This window comes from Echeneis naucrates, chromosome 17, assembly GCF_900963305.1.
Source record: "Echeneis naucrates chromosome 17, fEcheNa1.1, whole genome shotgun sequence".
Lineage (NCBI taxonomy): Eukaryota > Metazoa > Chordata > Actinopteri > Carangiformes > Echeneidae > Echeneis > Echeneis naucrates.
Window position 1 is genome coordinate 16,513,189 of NC_042527.1, and position 22,236 is coordinate 16,535,424.

The window sequence follows — 22,236 nt, forward strand, 5'->3', positions numbered from 1 at the left end:
TGAGCCTATAATTACAGCCTGTATATAGTAAGAAGAGCCTGGAGTCTATACAATGCTATACAATGTTTAACCCTGCGAACAATGCTTTTTATACTGTGCACCTCACAAAATACAGAAAAATGATCCAAATAAAGATCCATCAGACCAACAGTAATTAAGAGGATCTTCATTGCAGTAGAGCTATGGTTTATGTTTGTGAAGCTCAGGCTGCCTGGTGTATATCACACAGACAGATTTTCCCCCAAATTTTCTTTGGCTGGATCATTTTCCATACAGCTCTCTTTCGTTCCACGGCAGAATGAAAAATATGTCCTTCCTAACCCACTCTGGTATTAACATCAATTTGAGCATTCCAGAGAAAGAACACAGGCATATAGATATGCAGCCCAAAGGGCGGAAAATTAACATTCAGTAACTCGTATTACCTATGTGAACAATGTCCTTTTGATTTTTCACTTCTGAATCATTTTCCTGCTTCTTATCTGCTATTCCTCTCCTGTTCTATCCAAAACAAAGAGGCCATGATCCAAATATGGAGACAGGCTGGAGAATGCCCAAACATCTACGCCACACGGTTCCTCTAAATGCTTTTTGAGCAGTGAACTTTAGGAGGGGAGGGGGGCAAAGCAAGTTGTAGAGGAGTGGCAGAAAGGGGTAAACGGTGGGAAAGGGCTGTCACTTGGGATTTGGGCTGTCTCCAAACCTCCAGTCAAGTTTAAATCACATAGAGCTTTACTGATTCTCAGTTTGCATCCTCCTCTCCTCTCCTGTGCTCACTCGCTCCGAGCTCCCCTCCGTCTCCCTCCGTCTCCCTCCTCCTCTTTGCATCTGCCAGTTGCTCTCCCCGTCAACCTTGCGAAGGCTCTTGTGAGGGCTTCTCCTCTGAACATCAGCAACAGCTTCTTCACCAGAAGAAATAAAACTTTTTTTTTTTCTGTGAAATTCGAAAGACGCTGAGGCCCAGTTTTCACCATGGAGGCCATCAAAAAGAAGATGCAGATGCTGAAGTTGGACAAGGAGAACGCCATCGACAGGGCAGAGCAGGCTGAGACTGACAAAAAAGCAGCAGAGGATAAATGCAAGCAGGTGAGCTGTGGATGATGGGTTTTATGGGAAACCACAGGATGTATGTGATGGACTGAAAGAGCCGTGTGAACTCTCAAGTAAAACTAATTGTACTGAATGTGGAGTTTGCTGGGAGATATATCAATATTATTTGCCTGTTGGCCTTTATTCATAAGATAATATCAACTCTACTCATACCGCTAATGGAAATTGACTTAAAGCAGTTAAAACAAATACGAGAACAGATATATTGTATAATTTGCTTTGGAATTCTAAGGTAACAAATTCTATATCACACTGTAATATAGGTACATCAGGAATGCATCATATATATGCATGAGCATATAATATACAACTGTGTACAAGATTAAGCATTGAAAGACTAAAAGATAAAGAATACTACATAAACCACACAATGTGTTTATATCTATAAACAGAGAGCTACTGGCCCAATGTAACAAGTTATAGTATGCTGATTTCTGTGGAAATGTATCATGTCAGTATCAAAATATATTTGTTAATGGCGTTAATAATGGTTGATTTCAATCACATTGTACAACTTCATTCGGAGCAGTAGAAAAAAATCTAGGTAAACATATAAAAAAAATGTATTTTCATTGTTGGTAGATTCTTCCAAAACAAATCTATCCATATTGTTGTTAATTTGTTATTAACATATGTGATGTGAGCATATGAGTTCATCATTTCAATAATAACTTGGTCTAAAATGAAAATTAAACTCCCAGAAACATTTGAGCAGGCTGCAGAGGGGCTCAATAAAATGTCAAGCATCTTTCTAAGTAACAAATGCTGAATTACAGAGAGCAGCTGATAATGAGTCACAGGGCCTGGTTTGGTAGTGAAGGGGTAAGGCTAGGAAGGTGGAGGGGTCCACAGGGACACACAAACAGATTGGCTGGACAAATGATCATCACTGAAACAGAAGGATTGTTTAAAGATGCTGGGGGAATGCAAGCATGCCATCTATAGAATAGCAGCTGCTGCGTTGACTCTATTAGATTGTATTAGCCAGTGTCCTTATCTGATTTAAAGTCTGTACAAGATCAAAGAAACCTCAGAAATTCCAAATAATTTGTATACCCATATTTGGCACCTTAGTGCTCGAGCCACAGACAGCTTGATATTTCGAGTGCTAACTTAATGATAGCATACTAATACCTCCTTGATAAGCAACACAGAATCTGGAGATGTAACAGGAGATTTGAGGTTTTTAAATAGAGGCAATAATTACGCACTGGGAGGTGATGTTGTCATTATGGCAGCACGAGAGGAATGCTAAAGAGCAGGCAGTTGGGGCGGCTTGGACAAAACCAAACTAGATCGAAGCAAATGGAAAGAATCCTCTCGGTGGTGGCTAATGCCTGATGATACCCGCAGAGAGCACAAGGAGTGACAGTTGTCACTCGCACCACACACATGGACTCACAACATGTCTTTGACATCAAGGAGTAGTCAAGTGAAATCCTAGAAGATTATGCAGAGCTCCTCGGTTTGTCTGGGTGACAGGGATCCGAGCAGCACCAAGAGATGCTTTCTTTGCTATTCTTGGCATGATGAGATGAAAGTCATAGGCCACTTGGGATGACACTGGGTACTGAAAATACACAAAACTGAGTATAGACATAAAATATGCAGCAATGTCTCAAGCCCTAATTTAAAGATTAGTTCATCTAAATTACCCAAAAATAAGAAGAAATAGTCCCAATGAACGCTGTCAACAGGCTTTTCTGTGTATTGTCAACAGTATTGAATGGATTGCCATGAAACTGACTTTCGAGGTCCTAATTTCATTTTGTTCCTCACATTTCACTTTGTCCAATATTTCCGATTTTATAAAACTAATGGTATAATAAGATGATGAACATGATACACAATATATCTGCTAAGAATGTCAGCATTGGCAGCTTGTTAGCATGCCGACCTTAGCTTTTAGCTCAAACCACCGCTGTGCCTAACAACGGCTTCAATGATCCTCTAGAATGGCTGTAAACTCTCACACATAATTGTTAACAGCTGTGACACTCCAGACAAAAATCCATTCACCTCCATTGCAACCGTGTGGCAAATAAAATCTGTGTGGTTTCATCTGTCAGAACACCCAGGCCGGTACCTGAGTGGTCCTGGGAATTGACAAAGGTCCAATAACTTGTCATGACCAAACCTGAAAACACAAATTCATGAGTATTTGCGCTGTCTTTCAAATTAGTTTCCACTTGTCTGGGATATTTTGAGAATACACCCAAAAATTAACAGTCCAGTGTTCTACAAAAACATGTATAGGTTATTTCTTGAAAAATAATGCAGCATTGTTTGCTTTCTGGTTTCATTCATACTGAGATTTGCACAGCAAAAGAAATGATTATAAAATAAAAAATCTGGTTTGTTTTAATGTGGCCTCTCTAACTCTTTACTCTTGTTACTGTCTTTCAGTTGGAGGATGAGTTGCTGGCTCTGCAGAAGAAATTGAAGGGAACAGAGGACGAGCTGGACAAGTACTCGGAGGCCCTGAAGGATGCTCAGGAGAAACTGGAACTGTCAGAGAAGAAGGCCACAGATGTGAGTTTACCACAAAGACGCCATCTGAAACACATTATCCACGTTGCAGTGGAACACCACAACTTCTAAGTTTCGTTCAGAAATGAGTATCAATATCCACCCTCTCCGAACGGACTGAACTAAATGCTGGCACATGATGGAGAAAGGCATTGATGGCAACAGATTCAGGAATAGGTCATTTTGCACGAAAATCTGCTAAAAGAATCATTGAATTCAGCACCTAATGCATTCAGTGTGGGTGCTACTCTTATTGCTTATTTTCCCAGAAAAATCCATGTCGAGTCTTGTCTCTGGGGGTTGTTTTAAGAGTGATTAAAACACTAACGTGAAAGAAACATTGTGATACAAATTAAAGTTATTCAGCTGTAAGAATGACAAATGGGTTCAATTATTTCAACAACCCCAAAGAAAAAAGAATTTAATTAAGAGAAGCAAAGGTTCACCATGAAATTGGATTTGAAAATCCCTTTTTGTGTGTTAAAAGCAGTTAGGTATGTTACAAAATAACATGAGCTCCTTTCATGTTGCAACCCAACACCAACTCATCAAAATGAACCACAAAGCTGAAGCAGACTGCAAACCTTAAAATTAATTTTTAAAGGTGTAATTTGTGCCTTCTAGCCCAGATCGTGTTGAGAATCACTGAGTTGTTGGTGGCTCAGTTCTGTTTCTCAAGCACAGACAAAACTCGGCCAGCCTGCAGCCAACCAGGAATCTCAGGAATGCAGCTTAAGCAAACAGAGAACCCTATACTGCAGCATCTAATGAAATCAATGCTCTGGCCTTTTTTGGTGGTGGTGGTGGTGGGGGGTTACACCCGCCTGTGTCTGCTGACTTACAGTAAACATCTCATAATTGTAATGTGCAATGGCCAATTATCAGTCACCTTTAAAGAGGATCGACTTCATTTCTAATCTTCCTTTGGTGTTATTATCTCATTGAGCTGAAAAAGACTGAATCTGAGTCTTTTATGAAAAGTTAAAGGCCGGTGTGCACTTTTGAGGCAGTCAAGACCTGTTTTACCAAAAGTAGGTCATGACGATTACCATCAATATAACATCAAAATATATATATGTGATTCTCTTTTTAATTTTTCAGATTTTGTTTTTGATGGATTATGGATTATTTTGATCATTGGTTAATCTCTATTATTGTATTCCTCATTAATTTTGATCAAATATTCAAATTTTTGCTAAATATAAACTTTTGTGTGACCACAGTACAAAATCTGTAATCTAACACAAAAAAAAAAAAAAAGCAAAGACACAAAGTTCCACAAACTGGGATTGGTTGAGGCTGCAAATATTTGGCATTTTGTTAGAGATCGATTGATGATCCAAGCCATCAAGTCAATGGTCCATTTTAAGCTCAGTGATTTCAGCTTTAAAACTAAAATCATTACATAGCATCAGAGCTATGGCTCCACTGTGCAGCCAGAGAGGATGACTGGCAGGTGAGATAACACCCTAAAGGTCAAAGGTTAGATAGCAACAGATTTCTGCCTCAGGTAACTTATCAGATGTCCACAGAACTGACTTTTTTTCTGGGTTTGTCTCTCACGGCTTCTTCTTCTGATGTGCTGGTTCATATAAACGAGACAGAGCATAGAGCAAAAAGAGAGGATTGATAGTGAAGCCTCTCATGGAGGAAGAGGAGAAAGAGGAGGAGGCAGGAGGGGGAGCTGGAGGAATGTGTCGCCACCCGATGGCTGCAGGTCATGTCTGCAACCAAATCAATTTACATTCCAACACACTTCAGGTCAACAACCCCCAGTTGAAGAGGATTATTACCACCCCACCCCAGCTTTGACCCTCCCTCCATCCTCCCCTAGTTAGAGTAAATCTTTGGACCGTCGATTTCTACATAGTTTAAAACTCGACTCTCTCTCTTCCACCCACACTTTTGTTTTTTCCTCTTGTGTCCCCTCCACACAACTGTATCCAACCTCAATGCACTGCTTCGCCCCAGACATGATTCATACAGCTGAATCAGATATGATTCAGGCCACATTCCTTCTCCTGATCTCGACCCCACTCCCTCTAACCGGAGCACAAAAACGCAGCCTAAGCAACACCTTGCATTTGCCATATAAGTCCACAATAGAAAACCCGAGACACACACATTAACCAAAGTTACACACTTCTTTTGTGGAGAGAAAAAAAAAAAAGAGCAGTCCCTTCCCCTCCTAAATCCGGTGATGTCATCTGAGACAGGCTTCTTCACAGGATTGGAGGATCTCGCCATAAATTTCCTGAAAACACCCAGCCCTTTTCTTTTTTCTTTTTTTTTACCCCCTCCTCTCTTCATCCCAACACTGCACGTCCCTGATTTCCTGCCTGAGGAACACACACACACACACACACACACACACACAAAAAGTCTTCCTCGGACTTTCCTACAACTTTCGAGGCAAATCAATTAGCTTTTTGATTTTTTCATTCTCGGAGGAGAGACGAGACTACAGTCGCGTGAAGGCTTCGCTTTAGAGGAAACAAAAGCAGCTGAGATCATGGAGGTGGTGAAGAAGAAAATCCAAACCCTGCAGCAACAAGTTGATGAAGCGGAGGATCGCGCACTGGCCGTACAAAGGGAGCTGGACACTGAACGGGAACTGCGCGAAAAAGTGAGATTGTTCGTCGTTTGTGCGCAATCTGAGCCCCGTTTTTCTTTTTTCTTTTTTTGTTTGTTTGTTAGTCTTTAATCCTCACGTACCTGATGAGCATCTCTGCTGAGGACTGCGAAGAATTTACAAATAGCCCTTATAATCCTTACATAACTCTCCTATAGGAATAGGAATCCAAAACTGCGCACCTCATCGGAAAACATTCATATATATATTTTTTAAACTTGTGCAGTTTCGTGATAGTTGATTTTAGAGGCTTGTGGGAAGTGGAGTCATCATTGTGGCGACATTTCTTGGCTACACTTTTGTTCGGCTGTTATCTAACGTCAACCCGCCCAACATCTCGTAAAACTCAGAGAAACGCAGAGAAACGCAGAGAGCGCCCTCACTATCACTTCATCTGTCAGTGTCTTTGTTTGAATACGGAGGGGTGGCAGATCTGCAGCGGTTTGTAACGTTGGGTTTCTTGTCCAGCTAGATTTAAAACACTCGGGAAGTGGCTTGCTGTCCTGTTCAGGTTCTTTAAGCCTGTTGACTTGAATGACACCTCCGTGATAGTGGTTGCTGTAATCCGCCTTCCTCTTCCTCCATACAGGAAGAAGGGAGCAGACATGGCTATCTGTGATTTCAGCCCCACAGGAAATATTCTCAAAAGACACAATCTGTTGTCCCCAACGCTTCCCCCCCACCCCCCTCAAAAGCGATCCATTGGATTACATGACAAAAAGTTGGTCCACCAACTTTTGCAGTCATTGTGAGGGTTAAAAAATGTGTCTCGCTCTTTTCCGACATACATCAGCGTGTTTTCTACTTATCTGGTGAAGTTACAAAGTCCAGAGCTCATTGTGGTTGTAAAGAGTGCTTACTGACTGTGTTCATGACGTTTGACTCACTCCGCAGGAAGGGAAAAAGAAATCAAGAATAGATGCATTTCCTAGCAAGAAATTCCTATCCACAATCACGTTAGTATATGTGGGCGGGGGAAAGAAAAAAAAAAATAGCAGCACCCTGTTTCCTGGCTAACCTTTGACCTCTGACCTGTCTTTCTGGGCCTGTGTTACTGCAGGCGGAGGGCGATGTGGCATCCTTGAACCGCAGGATCCAGCTGGTGGAGGAGGAGCTGGACCGTGCTCAGGAGCGACTGGCCACAGCCCTGCAGAAACTCGAGGAGGCTGAGAAGGCTGCAGATGAAAGCGAAAGGTGACGACACCGTGCAGCAGAGATTTCACACAGGGACATGATACTGCATGCAGCGGTGGGGCAAGTTCAAAGGAACAGATCATTGTCACCATAATTTAAATGCAGTATTAGCTATGATGTATTAACTCTGGAATTGAGACCTCCCATCAGCTATTAGAGTGGAAAATTACAGTCTCGAGGCACTGTGAGCCATGAATTAGATTTTGAAATCTTTTGGTTGATGTTCTGTAATTTTGTTAAAAAGTTTATACTGTCGCCAGTTCCTTAAATAAGTTCAACCTGTCAGAAAAATTGTGGTTGCTAAGCTGATGTTCACTATTACTGGAAGTGGCACAGTGGGCATTGAGATCCCAGAAAAGTATGCATAAACATATTTTGTTTTTAAAAGCTTCACCAACTGTATTAAATTCATAGGGCTGTGTTTGTACGTACATTGTTAGTCTAAAATCAATGTGAATGGGTGGAAGATGGGAAGAAGAGCCTACATAAGTGTTAAAGACATTTAGTACACACTTTTCTCGTTACTTTATGGAGCTTACGGTCACATATATAGATTCCAATACTCTGTGGTGTTTAAGAGCAAAAGGGAAGTGGCTATCATCACCATTGTAGTCTGATTTAAGTGGTCGTGTGTGTTTTGCTTGAACAGAACAGAGACATCTGTTGAACTGTTGGCTATAAAAATATTTTCTTTTCCCTGGGAAAAAAAAAATGGCATGGTAACCACAAACTAAACTGAATGGACAATTAAACAAAAATGAGGCAAAAACCCACAAGTCCTTTAGCAGTTTCTTCCTAATATTAACCGTGTAGCACAGGTTGAAGTCCGCCCTCATTGTGGTCCAGTTAAACTCAAGGTGTGTTGTCTCTCATCTTTAGAGGTATGAAGGTGATTGAGAACAGAGCCATGAAGGACGAGGAGAAGATGGAGATTCAGGAGATGCAACTCAAAGAAGCCAAACACATCGCTGAGGAGGCCGACCGCAAATATGAGGAGGTGCTGGCTCGAGGATCACATCTTAGCTAAAGTCCAGTTTTCGGTCAAGTGATTAAATGTGGTAAAAATGTTTTTGTCTTTGCTCAACTGTGATCTCATATCTTTTTCATCACGCCAGGTTGCCCGTAAACTGGTGATCCTGGAGGGCGAGCTGGAGAGAGCGGAAGAGAGAGCAGAGATTTCAGAGCTGTAAGTGCAGATGCATATATGCACACTTGAAGGCGAGTTCAAACCCATCTACAGCCACAAAATGGAATATTTAACAAATTGCTTTGTTCATGCAGGAAATGTGGCGACCTGGAAGAGGAACTCAAGAATGTCACCAACAACCTCAAGTCACTAGAGGCTCAGTCTGATAAGGTAAGTGCTCGACCCTCAAACACATTCACACATCGACACTTTGACCTGTAGCCTACAGCCCTACATTGTTATATTTATTGATCTAGCAATAAAATGATTCCCTTGTCTCCGTAGTACTCTGAGAAAGAAGATAAGTATGAGGAGGAGATAAAAGTCCTGAATGACAGGCTCAAGGAGGTGGGTTCATATCTTCTCAGGCTCTATTTTCATGGAGAAACTAAACTGTTTGTGGATGATACATGTGATTTTTTTTTTTGGTTTGTTTGGTTTTTTGAAGGCGGAGACTCGTGCAGAGTTTGCAGAGAGGACAGTGGCTAAGCTGGAAAAGACCATAGACGACTTAGAAGGTACGCTTCATTTAAATCCTTCTCTTCAATCCTGCAATGAATTGCAAAGTTCCATTACTTTTGTTCAAAACTTCTTTTCTTTTTTTCCAATTTATTCTTAAATTCTTCCTTGGTTTCTCTCTTTTTTTCCTCTTTGTTTCCCTGTTTCCCTCTGAACATCCACCGCCTGCTTTCTGTCTGCCTCTTGACCTGCAGACGAACTATACACTCAGAAGCTGAAATACAAGGCTATCAGCGAGGAGCTGGATCATGCCCTCAATGATATGAACACCTTGTAATCGTTGCATGGAGCCCATGATGCTTTCACCGTGCCTTTGTGTCTCTTGTGTCCTTATTGGCAACACCTTCTTTTTTCTTCTTTTCTCCCTTTTCTCTCACTCCTTCTCACTTCTTTTAAGTGAAACTCAATAAAGAGGTTTCTGTTTTAGTCCTGTCTTCTGTCTTTTCAATCATACTTGCTTTTTACCTTTCTGCAGTAGCAAATTTCCTCATTTAAGGCTTTAAGCTCTGTTATACTTTGTACCTTAGCTATAGTTTAGAGCATGCTTTTTCAAAGTACAGTAAAAAGTGGCCACTAGGGAAAGGCCAAACTTTATAGGTTTACATTAAAATACATTAGTATATTCCTTTTGCTAAAATGAACATCTTATCAGCTTATGTATTGTACTTGTAATAATAATTGAGCTATAAACTCACAAAGCCATTATGTTTTACATGTGTTGCTTTTTTTTTTGTTTGTTTGGTTTTTTTTTTTTGCAGACAACCTATCACACGCAAAAGAGGAAAACATAGGAATGCACCAAGTCCTGGACCAAACACTGCAAGAGCTAAGTAGCTTGTAAAAGACCAAGAAGAACATCAAACATAGGGAAAAAAAAAAACTTTGTTTTTTTAGATAAAAAAAATTCTACATGCCATCCAGCCTCTGTAATTTCACACCTAACCCTGGTTTTTAAAACACACGTACCCCTGTTATATATTTATGTTTCCTTTTTTTTTCTCTTCCTTTTTTAAATAATGGTTTTGGGTCCATATAATTTCAGTTTCGTTGCTGGAAAAATTTTTTTAGACCAAACGCTGAGCACAAATAAAACTGATGATAATGACGAAGTGAGTTGAATGTCTCTGTCTTCTTTTTTAATATCCACAGGTCTACATATGTGTTTGAGTCTTCCCCTCAGGCAATTACAACATAAAGTGTGACAGGAAAAAGAGCTCACCCTGTAATTTACATGTGCTAACGTGTGCAGTGTTTTTGTATGCACTGTTATGAAAGTGAATACCTGAAGTACAAAGGCTGAAATATGTTGGTTCTGTAAAGTAATGCAACAGAGCTTATATTTTTCAGTTTAACAGATGTAAGTCGCAGTTTGTCCTCAGTTTAGAGACAGCAGGAAATTTAGTATTTAAGATATGATATTGGTATGAAAAAGCAGTACGTGGATTCAGACTTTTTGTCAGCTATTATTGCAGGTTATATGTTAAAGGAGACATTATGGTGAAAAACAACTATCACTTTTAAAATAGCTTTTACTTTTTTCCGTACGCAAGTCCCACATAGGAGAGGGAACCAACTAGTCCATCAATTCGCCATTCATAATATAAATGACGAATTGATGGTATAAATACCATTATTATTACCATTATACCATTCACCCCTCTACCCCTGGTTCAGTCTGGGGGTGGTTGGGGGCTTAAGCATGACCTGTGCAGAGCATTCCTCTTTAAGCAGGTGGCCTTGTGAGTAATGTGTGACGTAGTCAGCACGTAGCTATGTTGTGTTGCAGAGAAACATGTTTGTCTCTCTCTCTCCGGTGAATGGTGTGAGAAGTAACACCAGCTGTAGCCGCTGTAATGTTTATAGTCAGTGTGATGAAACTCATAAAAGTACTGTGTTGTGTTCACCTACTCCGCCTCTCCTCCTCTGTGTGTGCGACTGTAGCCCGGACTGCTAGTTACCATGGTTACCAGCGTCAACAAGCCAAGCTAAGGTGAAACAGACTTAGCTTTATAGCTAGCTACATTAGCATAAGCTGAGCTAGCTAAAGTGCAGAGCCGCGACTCTAACTCACTAATTCTCGCCTCCATTTTTTGCCGTCATCCTGAATCTATGACAAGAAGTACGATCATAAAAGGAGGCAGAGGAGGAACTGGACATTGAGCACACAGGACAGTCTATTAATCAACACGAGGTAACACACAGCACGACCAGCAGAGACCAGACCCCCCACAGACCTCCACGGACCGGACCCCCAGCCCCCCCCCCCCCCGGAGTTTGAGGCTGTTTATTCTGCTCATGTACAGATGAGAGACTAGACCAGCACCCCCAGACCAGGGGTCTCCAAATCCAGTCCTGGATGTTTCCTGATTCCAATGAGTGACTCCTGATCAGACTTCAGCAGAGCTTGATGAGGAGCTGATCACTTGAATCAGGTGTGTTTGGAGCAGGAAACATCTAAAACATGCCAGACAGTGGACCTCCAGGACCGGAGCTGGAGATCTCTGGACTGCACCGGATCCCTCCAGGACCGGAGCTGAAGACCTCTGGACTGGACCAAACCCCTCCAGGACCAGAGCTGGAGACCTCTGGACTGGACCGGATCCTTCCAGAGGCAGAGACAGAGACTTGTCGGGCCTCTTTAACTGAAGGTATCAGTCTGTAGCAGAATCGCATCAGTGTATAATGACAATAGAGCTACTTTCCTTTCCTGTATTTCCTTGTTGTTTTTTTATACTTTTACTTAAGTCATATTTTGACGAAGCTACTTTTACTTGTACTGGAGTAATATTTGACAAGGAGTATATGTACTTTTACTGAAGTAGTGAAGTGTGTACTCTGTCCACCTCTGTTGGTGACTAATGAATGTGGCTGTGAGTCCTCGTCCAGATTCAGCTGGATCGGCTCATCAATGACGAGATGATGATGATGATGATAATAAGATAGAAAAGCACAATTATTATAAAGAGGCAGAAGAATTATAAATTCCAAAAATAAATAAAATAAATAATCCAACTATAAATATTTTAAAATTGGAGCACTTGATGCAACTCGACCAAACCCGTCGATAGTGTGGTGGTATCGATCCCGTGGTATCTACATATCGATACTCACATACTACTCATTTGAGTATCGATTACTCTAGTAAAGCATCGTTAGAATGAAATAGGAAATAAAAGCGTATATGTCACTTCTGAACCTTTTAGGGTAACTTACTTTAGGGTTTTGTGCCGCAAGCCCCCCCCCCCAAAGCATAACATTGAGTGGGCGTCACTTCCTCGCCGTCACCTCGCTGCTTCGCCGGGCGGGATTTCCGCAATAATATCAAGTATGGCGAAGACGTACGACTATTTGTTTAAATTACTCCTCATCGGCGATTCTGGTGTCGGGAAGACCTGCGTCCTGTTCAGGTTTTCAGAGGACGCCTTCAACTCGACGTTTATCTCAACTATAGGTGAGTTTCTGGTGAAGTAAACTGTTTTTTTGTTTCTGTCTTACAATAGCCGAGGGCGCCGTCTACTTGCTAGAGCTCTCGCTCTGTTGCGGTGACGGCTGGGCATAGTTTCCCTTTGTCATTAGACTAATATCAGAAATATATGATCTTGTCACATAATCAATTGCATATTAGGGCGCGTCAACCGTGTTGGTTGGGGTATTTTTCGGGGGAAGGGGAGCAGGAATGACTCATTGAATTTTTAGTTATTTACCGGGTGTCTCTTCTGCAAGCTAACATATAACCGGAACGTTAGCTAATAGGCCCCGTTTACATTCTGGCGCACGCCGGAAAAGCTGCCATAAAACAAGCAACAGCGGAAGAATAAAACAGTTAGAAGATGTTGTTTTTCTTTTGTGCAGATATTATCGCAGTGCCGAGACAACCGAGTTCACTTGATAGGCCGTGTAATTTTTCTGTACCAGTTCAGTGTTTGACAGCTATATCATGCTAACAAGCTAACGTTATGATTGACACCTCCGTGCTCCCTCCAGGCATTGATTTCAAGATTAGGACGATAGAACTTGACGGCAAGAAGATCAAGTTACAAATATGGTGAGTTTATTTTACTGCTTGGATGCAGAAACATGTGACCAAGTGGCAGTGTTGGGTCCCTTTTTTTTTTGTTTCTTTTTTTTTTTTATATATATAATTTCCACTGAAATCGATATAATTCAAATAAAATCAAACTAGATTTGTTTATAGCGCCAAATTATAACAAAGTTACACTTTACATATCGAGCAGACGTCTATATATCTAATATATAACCTCTGATTGCCGAGATCTACTTATCAGTTTCAAATAGGAAGTCTCTAGCTTTTAGACATCTTGTTATTTTAAAATCAAATGTATAGTGTATTAATTGTATTTTTAATGCAATATATCTTATTTACATGTGTATATTTCATTTACAAGGCAGAATTGTGCTTTTGAAGCTGATGAAATTGTGAATATACATCCAGATCTCAGACTGGCATTTTATACATCACAACTTCATTTCTCCCTTCTATCAAAAGAAACAAAAAAACAACTCCCCAAACTTGTTGTAATAAATATATTCCTCCATGTTTTGCTCAGACATTTAAACTGCTCCATATTTATTTATTTATTAACTAACTAACTAACTAACTAGCTTTGTGACCCTTTTGTGTTGCAATTGTGTGGATTTTCAGGGACACAGCCGGGCAGGAGCGCTTCCGAACAATCACAACAGCCTATTACAGAGGAGCAATGGTTGGTATATTTTTGACTGACAATCAAATGTAGCTTCCAGTCAGCTTCCAGAGAAGATCACTGTGCTCAATTAATCTCAAAATGTTTGATTTACTGTTCCTTAAAGGGCATCATGCTTGTCTACGACATCACAAACGAGAAGTCCTTTGAAAATATCAAGAACTGGATAAGGAACATAGAGGAGGTATTTACTAATATAACCTACTTTATTTGCTCACATCCTGTAACACACTCCGTCATTTATTTATTTATTTATTTAATTAAGCATGCATCATCTGATGTGGAAAAGATGGTCCTTGGCAACAAGTGTGACATCAATGACAAGCGACAGGTATCCAAAGACAGAGGGGAGAAGGTGAGAAGTTTGTTAGAGTTAAATGACATGGCACAGCTCCCAGTGTAACATGACAAAACATAACATTAGTCTTTTTTTTTTTTTTTTTTTTTTTTTTTTTTTTTTCAGCTTGCATTAGAGTATGGAATCAAATTCATGGAGACCAGTGCAAAGGCGAACATCAATGTGGAAAATGTAAGTACCTGTTTTTCTTTGCATTACACGTCTGTCTAATAACAAATGTGACAACGTCCATCTGTTCTGGTTCTCAGGCATTTTTGACACTTGCCAGAGACATCAAATCAAAAATGGACACAAAATTGGTAAGATTTTTTATTTTTATTTTTATTTTTTTTTTTTTTCTTCTTCTTTGTTCAGTTTGGTATTTAACCTTGCGTGTTATGTGGAAAGAAACCTGATGTACTGAGCATGTGACTTAACCACACAGTTGTACTTGATAGAGAAGTGACCTATCTGTGCTTTTGCTGCAGGAGGGCAACACACCACAGGGGAGCAGTCATGGAGTCAAGATCTCAGAGCCTCAGAAAAAGACCAGCTTCTTCCGCTGTAGCCTACTCTGAGGATCAAGGCCTTTGACACTGGCTGCCAGCTAGCCGGACATAAATGGACTGTGCTTGTTCTTAGCACTACCTCCCTATCCGTCTTTCTACCCAACCATGGCCTGTCCTCCTAGCCCACTCAAACCAATGTAGTCACAGTAAGTGGGTGACTTCCCCTCTTCTTCTTCTGAAAGCTTCCACTGGTGCATCGCTTCCATTTTTAAGGAGATCTGTTGTCTTCACGAGTCCAACTGCTTGATATATGGAGGACTTGACCAGGATCATTGAACAGATGTTCCCTACCACACAAAAAATGGCTCTTACTTCTCATATTAGTCTTTTGTTATTCATGCTCATAATCCATACAGTAAGTAGCACATCCAAGAATGAGAAATTAAATTTAGTTATTGTCAAAGCATTGTGATTATATAATAATGCATTGCAATATTTAGATTTTTTTATTAAATTTTTTTTTTATTGCGCCTTTTCCCTTTTTATGTGATAAATCTCATCCAGAGACTGAGTGGCTTGAAGTCCACTGAAGCAGAGCTGCACAGGCTTTCTTTTCAACAGTTGAGAACCATATCGACCATAATGTGATGAGAGAGGAACTGGTTAGTAAGGTTTTCTCTTTGAGTTTCACTCTTTTTTTCGCATGCAGGTCTCGACAGTCATTTGATGCAACACACTGCCTCCAATTCCTCAGCTTCTCTGCAAAAGCTTTTAAGTGCTTGAAAGCAGCATCACTGTACTAGGAATGCATCCTAGCACCATTTGCATAATTTGACTAATCCTTCACAGTTAATATAGTGGCTTGAAGAATTCAAATTCTAAAGACACTGAATATATATATTTTGAAAAATATTTAAATTTATTTCATCTCACAAATCTCTCTTAAAAACAAACAAATTTTTTTTTTCCAAATGTGGCCTTTAATTTGAGTTGCATGAAGGGCTTTGTGGTAGCCCTGACTCGCTTCCAAGCTGAATGACGTCTCTGGTTTTTAGATCAGCAACTGAAGTCACTCAAGGTTTCACACTGTAAGCTCTCTCCCACCCTCTTGCTGTTGGAGCAGCTCTCCTTGCACTTTACCAGTAACTTGTGATTTGTGTGTAGTCTGTGCCAAGTGATAGTTTTGCAGTACAGCAATACAGTTAATTAGTAAAAACTTTTTTGAGCTATTGAGTCTTGGTAATATCGTGGGCATAATTCCTGAATCTTATTGCACCTTCTTATAAATGACTTGATCTTTGCTATTTCACTGCTGGTGATCCACTGTCCTGTTATAAATCACTGAAAAACATTGCCCTAATATAAATATATAAGGATTTGTGAGCCTATGTTTCTATGCTACTGTCCTGCCAAACTCTAGTCTAAAAATTATATTTTATTGGCTTACATGAAAGCTGGCTTCAGCTTAGTGTTGTGCATTTTCTTGTTTTTGCGTTTCATTGTAGCCCTTTAGTTTGGCAACTAGGTGGCGCCAGAGGCACATTATGTATCAAAGGAGGGCATCCAAACTCAAATCTGAACCAGTATTTTATTATGAACATGAGCCACAGTGAACTAGACTTGTGTAATGCAAAGATGTATCCTTAACTCGTATGTACTGTTGATGTGGAGTCTCGATCTGTTTTGATTGTCAGGATTCCTCATGTTTTCTTCCTACTTTTGTCATTTGTTGCTCATCTGAAAATTAAGCTACTTTATGCACAATACGGAGGAAGAATCTTTCTTTGCTTGCCTGCACTTTTTGAAGAAAAAAAAATTAATTTGGGACCTCATGACTACCATGACCATTTGTCTTAACCGTTAATACTCAGTTCTGTCAGGTGAGCTATGCATTGTGAATCTTGGACCTGCGCATCTTCGTGTGATGTTATTTTCAGACATTTGTAGGCCTGTGCAGTTGAATGTGCAGGCTTTTTGTTATCTCGTTTTGTTTCACTGAGCCAAAAACAAATTTCAAAAAAAAGAAAAAAAAAAAGACATAGGACGTGCTCTGTTTGTAGACGACTGCATCGCTACACCAGTGCAAGTGAAATCTACCATGATAGAAGGTTAAGTAGGAAGAGTTGATGCTGAAATGTCATCTCAAGAGTGATACTGTAGCTTTAAAACTGAAACGTAGGGAGCAGACTTTTGTGGGACTCAATCCGTATCATTTTAAGTTGAAATGATACTCCCTCTTTTTCTCTGTTTTGTTTATGGGGTTGTTTTTGGGTTTTTTTTGTTTGTTTTTCATATTTTTTATTTTTTTAAGATTCCTATCACATTTAAGTATACTGTACATCCCGTTTTACAGCCATATTTTCATTCCATTGATTGTGAAGTGCACTGGGAGAAAAATGTGAGACATTTTAGAGGGGGGAATAAAAGATGAAAAATTGTAAATATCACATTGAAAAAGAGAGATACTTAAATTGTACTGTACTTTCTAAACCCATATGAAAATGTATCTACAGTTTGTAGATATGTGTACTTTTGATTTAATAAAATAAGGATAAAACCCAGCTTCTTTGTCTTAATTCGGTGTGTCTCTTGGCTGCGTGGGAAGGGAAGCCTCACTGACAGTTGAACCCATGCTCTCACAATGGAGCTTGACTGCTTTCATGACATACCTCTTCCTTTATTGGCCTGCTGGAACCTTCCGGCATGCGTTTCTCTTACAGTCTGTAACTGAACCCCTTTAGATACAAAACGTAAATCTGTTGGTCATAACTAATGAGCCTTGTCGTGATGGATTGGCTGATCGGCTGATGCTCCCAGGTGATGATGGAGACACAGTCACGCCATGACTGCTGTAACTCCTGCAGCTTCGGTAGCAAAAGAAAAATTGGATGCAGGCGTTGCTAGTACAAAGCAAGCTGTTCACGGTTGTGCTCCCATAAAGTTAAAGATTCTCCGAGTATTTGCTCTGGATGAATGTGATTGCCTGCAAATGTGTTTTTATAATATGTGTACATATGTTTATTTTACAAAATCAACACAAACAAGCGAAAATGTCAGCATTCACAAGATGCAGTAGTATTTTTGTCAGGATTTCTCTGCTTTTAAGACGTTCAGCATCAGTCCATCCATTTGTGCATTTCAAAAAAGACGAAATATTACACGATTGTGTAGTTTCTTTATATCCTGATGTGGAAGGTGCTGGGAAGAGAAAGCAGAAAGTTGTGATTTGATTATCTCATCATCACCTGATAAAGTGGTTAAATGTACATTAGATTAAACTCACTTCCACATAATAAGATATAGGATGTAGGTATTCTTATATATTTATGGTGGTGGGTTTTCCCTCATTAAAGCCCAACCATCTAATGGTTACCATCGGCTCACCTGAGGAATTCTGGGGCTCGTACAATCATGTGCTGGAAGTCCTCCAGTGACAAACGTCCATCGTTGTCCAGGTCAGCCTCGTCTATCACCTTCTCACACACCATCCTCACCTCATCCTCGGTCAGCTCGTTTCGCGTCAGTTTGTTCAGAGTCTTCTGCAGGTCTGACTTGCAGATGAAGTCATCATTGTTAAAGTCTGTCCAAAAGAAGGAAGGAGATATCTAGAGGTTAATTGGTTTGTCTAGATATTTTGATATCCATTTGGGGAAAATACTTCCACGAATTGTTTCTGCAATTGGACTACTTTTTTGATTTTTTTTTTATTCTGAGTTAATTTTCATTAGTCTCAGGTATGGAGACAAAGAAAACAAAAAAAATTTCAGGTCTCAGGTTTCTGAGCTTCTGCTTCATCATAACCGCAACTGTGACTTTACAGTACGCCACCTTCGTCGATGTTGCTCCTCTACGTGTCTGAATAATAAATGAATAATTTCCTTGATCCATGACTGAGGCAATGTGTGTGTAACCTCTGTCATCATTTGTTAATCAAGGTCGAGGAAGGGCGGCTGTGGGGGGGGGGGGCTGATCACAAACTGGTCTTTGACAAGCTTGTTGCCTCTATAATGGGCTGATTAATCATTTATAACAGTCCATGCACCATCCGTCATGCTTACAGGTCCATAACCCTTCACTGCGCACGCTCCATTTACATACAGCTGCATCGCATTAATAATCATGCTTCGTATGTTTCATATGCAGTAAGTCCTAGTTAAAAACAATCCCGTGGAAAAGGGTGATTTTCTTGCATGGAGCCTATTTTTTCCTAATATTCATCCTGTACTTATTTGACCAAAGACGCTCTTTATCTGGGTAAATACAAAGAAATATTTCATCTTCTGGTGTTGACAGTAGTTTATCACACAGCTCTGTGCTCCCAGCTTCTAAATGGATTTCTGTCGCAGACCTAACCTGGAGTTTGACCTCTCTGGGCTTCAATCAACCTCAAAAATATAAAAAATATAAAAATTTAATATTCGAGGAAAAAAGTATTTACATTCCTGACCTGAGCATTAAAGTAAATCCAACAAAATTAATCTGGATTAATTTTATAACATGTAAAGCATGAATGATATAAAAATTTACCATTTTCCCAAAAAGTGTTTACCATAAATTTTGAAAGCGTAGTAGGCCTTGAGGTCACGCGGTGCCATCTCACTCAGGACTGAGAACATGTCCAAGAAATCGTCCAGTGTCATGTTTCCCTCGCCGTCCTCAGAGAAAACCTCGGCGATCCTCTGACGGAATGGGTTGTCCTGCACAGAGGGGACACCAGGATCTCTGTTTCCGTCCGAGCAACTCAGTGCACTTCATCATACAGAAACAAGAACTTGTATTTGTTCAGGATTTAATGTCCTTCCTTTTTCCTTTGTGTGTGTGTGTGTGTGTGTGTGTGTGTGTGTGTGAGTGTGAGAATCACTTGAGCAAAGTATCTTAAGTTTAGTCAGGTCCACATTTTGGAGAAATTTAACAGTGACCTTCTAACTCTCCTTTTCTCAGAAGATGTCTGTTTACCTTCATGTTAGTGTGTTAAGAACCATATCAGCCCCCCCCCCTCCAAAAAAAAGAAAAAAAAAAGTATGTACTCTGGGACCCATCTGCATTTTTCAAGGTTAAAGGAGTCGGGTAACACATAACCTTTGGAATAATTCTGTCGATTAGTTGGTCATTAATTATGGATTGGGGACACGGGGGGGTGGGGGGGGGGGGTCTGCAGGTCTACCTTCAGCTCTGGCATGCTGCCAATCAGCTCGTATGGTAACTTCACATCTGGCTGGTTGGTGTAGTCAAGGGGAACGAGCTGCGGTGCCAAATCCCGATAGCGGTAGAACAGTCTGGGACAGGTTTAAAAAATTTACTTTCAGTATTGAATTACAAGACGTCTTCTATATTACTTGTGTGCTTTATTTTAAAAGAGAGTTTTTGCTGCAGATACATTTTTCCCTAAACTATGATACTGAGGCACATTCACATACAGTAGAGGCTTTCCTAACAGCAAGATTTGAAATTCCCGTGTGATGTCGACAGTAGCATGCCCCACAGTAGGACAGGTCTCCTGATACTGTAGTTTAGAGTTACAGTGTAGTATTGTGCAGAACAAAACAAAATTCAGCTGTGTCAGCCTTATTTCACCAACACTGACTCAGATAATATTATGACTTAGCTCTGTTTTGACATCAGTGTAAAAAAAAAAAAAAAAAAGTTGCACGCTCACCTGAGAATTTCCTTTCTTGTAAAATAAGTGCAGTCCTGCAAATACAAACACACCACAGCAGGAAAGTGCAAAGAGCATTATATAGATCTTCTTGTACAGTATGGTGCTTGATGAATGAATGAATTGTGCGATAAAATAAAGTATCTATCTATCTGATGCACTGGAGGGCAAAGTATTCAGATTGCTCACCACAAACAAAACTTAGACAAAGTTTGGGTTACAAACTGCACATGCAGTATCAAAAATAAGGGACTGGACTGATTTGGCTGGTTTAATTTAGAATTATATGTCATGTTTTCTGAGCTGTTAATTTACTGTAAGAAGGAAATGAAATAGTAAAACAAAGAAAATTCTCCCGTGAGAATGAAAATATTAAGTAAACACAGAATAAATAAAGTAAATGCGTCTCAAGTTGCCTTGAAGTTATCTTCCCCAACTGGTTTGATATACAAACAAATTATGTCATTCAAACAATCTTTGAATAAAATTATCCCAATGAATTAATCTATTCCATCAATAACTTTAAAAGACAGAAGCAACGTTGTTGTGGATGGAATAAACAAACTATGACATTAACAAACACCATCAGAGAAGTTCGTCATCACCTTGAAGGATGTACCAAAAAATCCTGGATCTTCGTTTGGTTCGCAGGCACATGGGTCTTTTATGTTTTATCTTATTTGCAGATCCCCATGCACAGTGTATGAGGATAACAGCCCCATCCTGGGATTCAAAAAAGCACTGACACTAACCTGGTAGGCATCTAGCTGCTGTGCAGTGAAGATGGTTTGTTTATTTCCCATGTCTGAGTGCGCACACACTGAGCCTCAGATCCATTGCGGCTCCAACATCAAGTGCTTGAGGGTGTGTGGATATGTCAGATATGAAATACTGGGACAAAAGGAAGCCAGAGCCAAAGAGGAGATCAGGTTTCGGGTTGCCACGGGGCGCTTTGGTCCCCATTATAATGGCAGCATTTCATCGTTTTCTCCATTGTGAATAGCAGCCCCTCTGACAATGAGCAAGGGCTGTTGTCCAGCATCATGCCAAGTGGTATCAACCCCCTTTAGTGCCATTCTATGGCCAACGCCTCCGTCAGCACTCAGGTTACACTCTTTAGAGACGCAGTTTTGTAGCGAGCAAATAGTTTGAGTAATGAGCGATGGCGTTTTTTCACAGGAGAAAAGCTTAGTTTGAGCAGAGACATAGAGATAAAAAGAATTATTTGTTTGTGGTGAAAATGTATGCACTTTTGGCTCTAATCCTACCTGTTTGCCTTAAACCCTGTTATTATGACAAAGAATAACAGATGCACACATGCATTTACCAAGTGCTCAATAAAAACATGTCTGGACTTAGATTAGATTTCATCAGAAACTTCTGTTTAATACTGCAAGAACAATGTAATATAATACATATAGATTATTAGATTAGATTAAAACAGACATCTCTTCTGTCTTTTTTCTGATAAGGAAGTTGATGGGGTTTTGCTGGAAGGGTCCTCTTTCATCCACCTCCCACTGTTTTGAAAGCCTCAGCCTGTTTAATCCTTGCCTGAGGGGTTCACATAATCAGGGCTAATTTTGTATGGAAATTACAGAAAAGCATATACCTCGCAGCACATCCACATCCAGCTCTGCTATTTCAGAACCTTTCAGCTGTTGTACGATTTCCAATTCACAAAATTCATGTGGATAATTTTAGATTCAGCTTCTGATTTCTGAATCCAACAAGTGTTGGATATGACAAGATTAGAAAAGCAACGCAACGTTTGAGAGCTGGTGGACAAACGGAAACCTGCTGAAAGGAAGAATATCATTTCTCAACTGAAAACAGTTTC

General features: G+C 40.1%; 3 protein-coding genes across 9 annotated transcripts; 2 read left to right on the forward strand and 1 right to left on the reverse strand.

Annotated features, from left to right (window-relative positions):
* Positions 1-727: 727 nt before the first annotated feature.
* On the forward strand, positions 728-10,283 carry LOC115058180 (tropomyosin alpha-1 chain-like). 6 transcript variants are annotated; one of them, XM_029525505.1, is made up of 9 exons: positions 728-1,086; positions 3,517-3,642; positions 7,332-7,465; positions 8,345-8,462; positions 8,581-8,651; positions 8,747-8,822; positions 8,937-8,999; positions 9,100-9,169; positions 9,365-9,596. In XM_029525505.1, exons 1-9 carry the CDS (start codon positions 973-975, stop codon positions 9,445-9,447), a joined length of 855 nt encoding a protein of 284 aa, XP_029381365.1. In that variant the 5' UTR covers positions 728-972; the 3' UTR covers positions 9,448-9,596. The 6 variants fall into 6 exon arrangements, with proteins under 6 accessions (XP_029381365.1, XP_029381364.1, XP_029381366.1 ...); XM_029525504.1 differs by lacking the exon at positions 9,365-9,596 and adding an exon at positions 9,929-10,283 and having other exon boundaries at positions 733-1,086; XM_029525506.1 differs by lacking the exons at positions 728-1,086; positions 3,517-3,642; positions 9,365-9,596 and adding exons at positions 5,941-6,265; positions 9,929-10,283.
* Positions 10,284-12,463: 2,180 nt separating this feature from the next.
* LOC115057180 (ras-related protein Rab-8A) lies at positions 12,464-16,807 on the forward strand. Its single transcript, XM_029524080.1, has 8 exons — positions 12,464-12,621; positions 13,155-13,215; positions 13,834-13,894; positions 14,001-14,078; positions 14,160-14,249; positions 14,358-14,423; positions 14,501-14,551; positions 14,720-16,807. Exons 1-8 carry the CDS (start codon positions 12,498-12,500, stop codon positions 14,807-14,809), a joined length of 621 nt encoding a protein of 206 aa, XP_029379940.1. The 5' UTR covers positions 12,464-12,497; the 3' UTR covers positions 14,810-16,807.
* Positions 16,808-17,724: 917 nt separating this feature from the next.
* Positions 17,725-21,251, reverse strand: cib3 (calcium and integrin binding family member 3). 2 transcript variants are annotated; one of them, XM_029524081.1, is made up of 6 exons: positions 21,149-21,251; positions 20,397-20,431; positions 19,905-20,016; positions 19,290-19,437; positions 18,125-18,320; positions 17,725-17,938 (listed from the first exon to the last, which is right to left on the reverse strand). In XM_029524081.1, the coding sequence occupies exons 1-6, from the start codon at positions 21,197-21,199 to the stop codon at positions 17,917-17,919; spliced, it is 564 nt and encodes a 187-aa protein (XP_029379941.1). In that variant the 5' UTR covers positions 21,200-21,251; the 3' UTR covers positions 17,725-17,916. The 2 variants fall into 2 exon arrangements, with proteins under 2 accessions (XP_029379941.1, XP_029379942.1); XM_029524082.1 differs by lacking the exons at positions 19,905-20,016; positions 20,397-20,431 and having other exon boundaries at positions 21,149-21,199.
* Between the last annotated feature and the right edge of the window lie 985 nt (positions 21,252-22,236).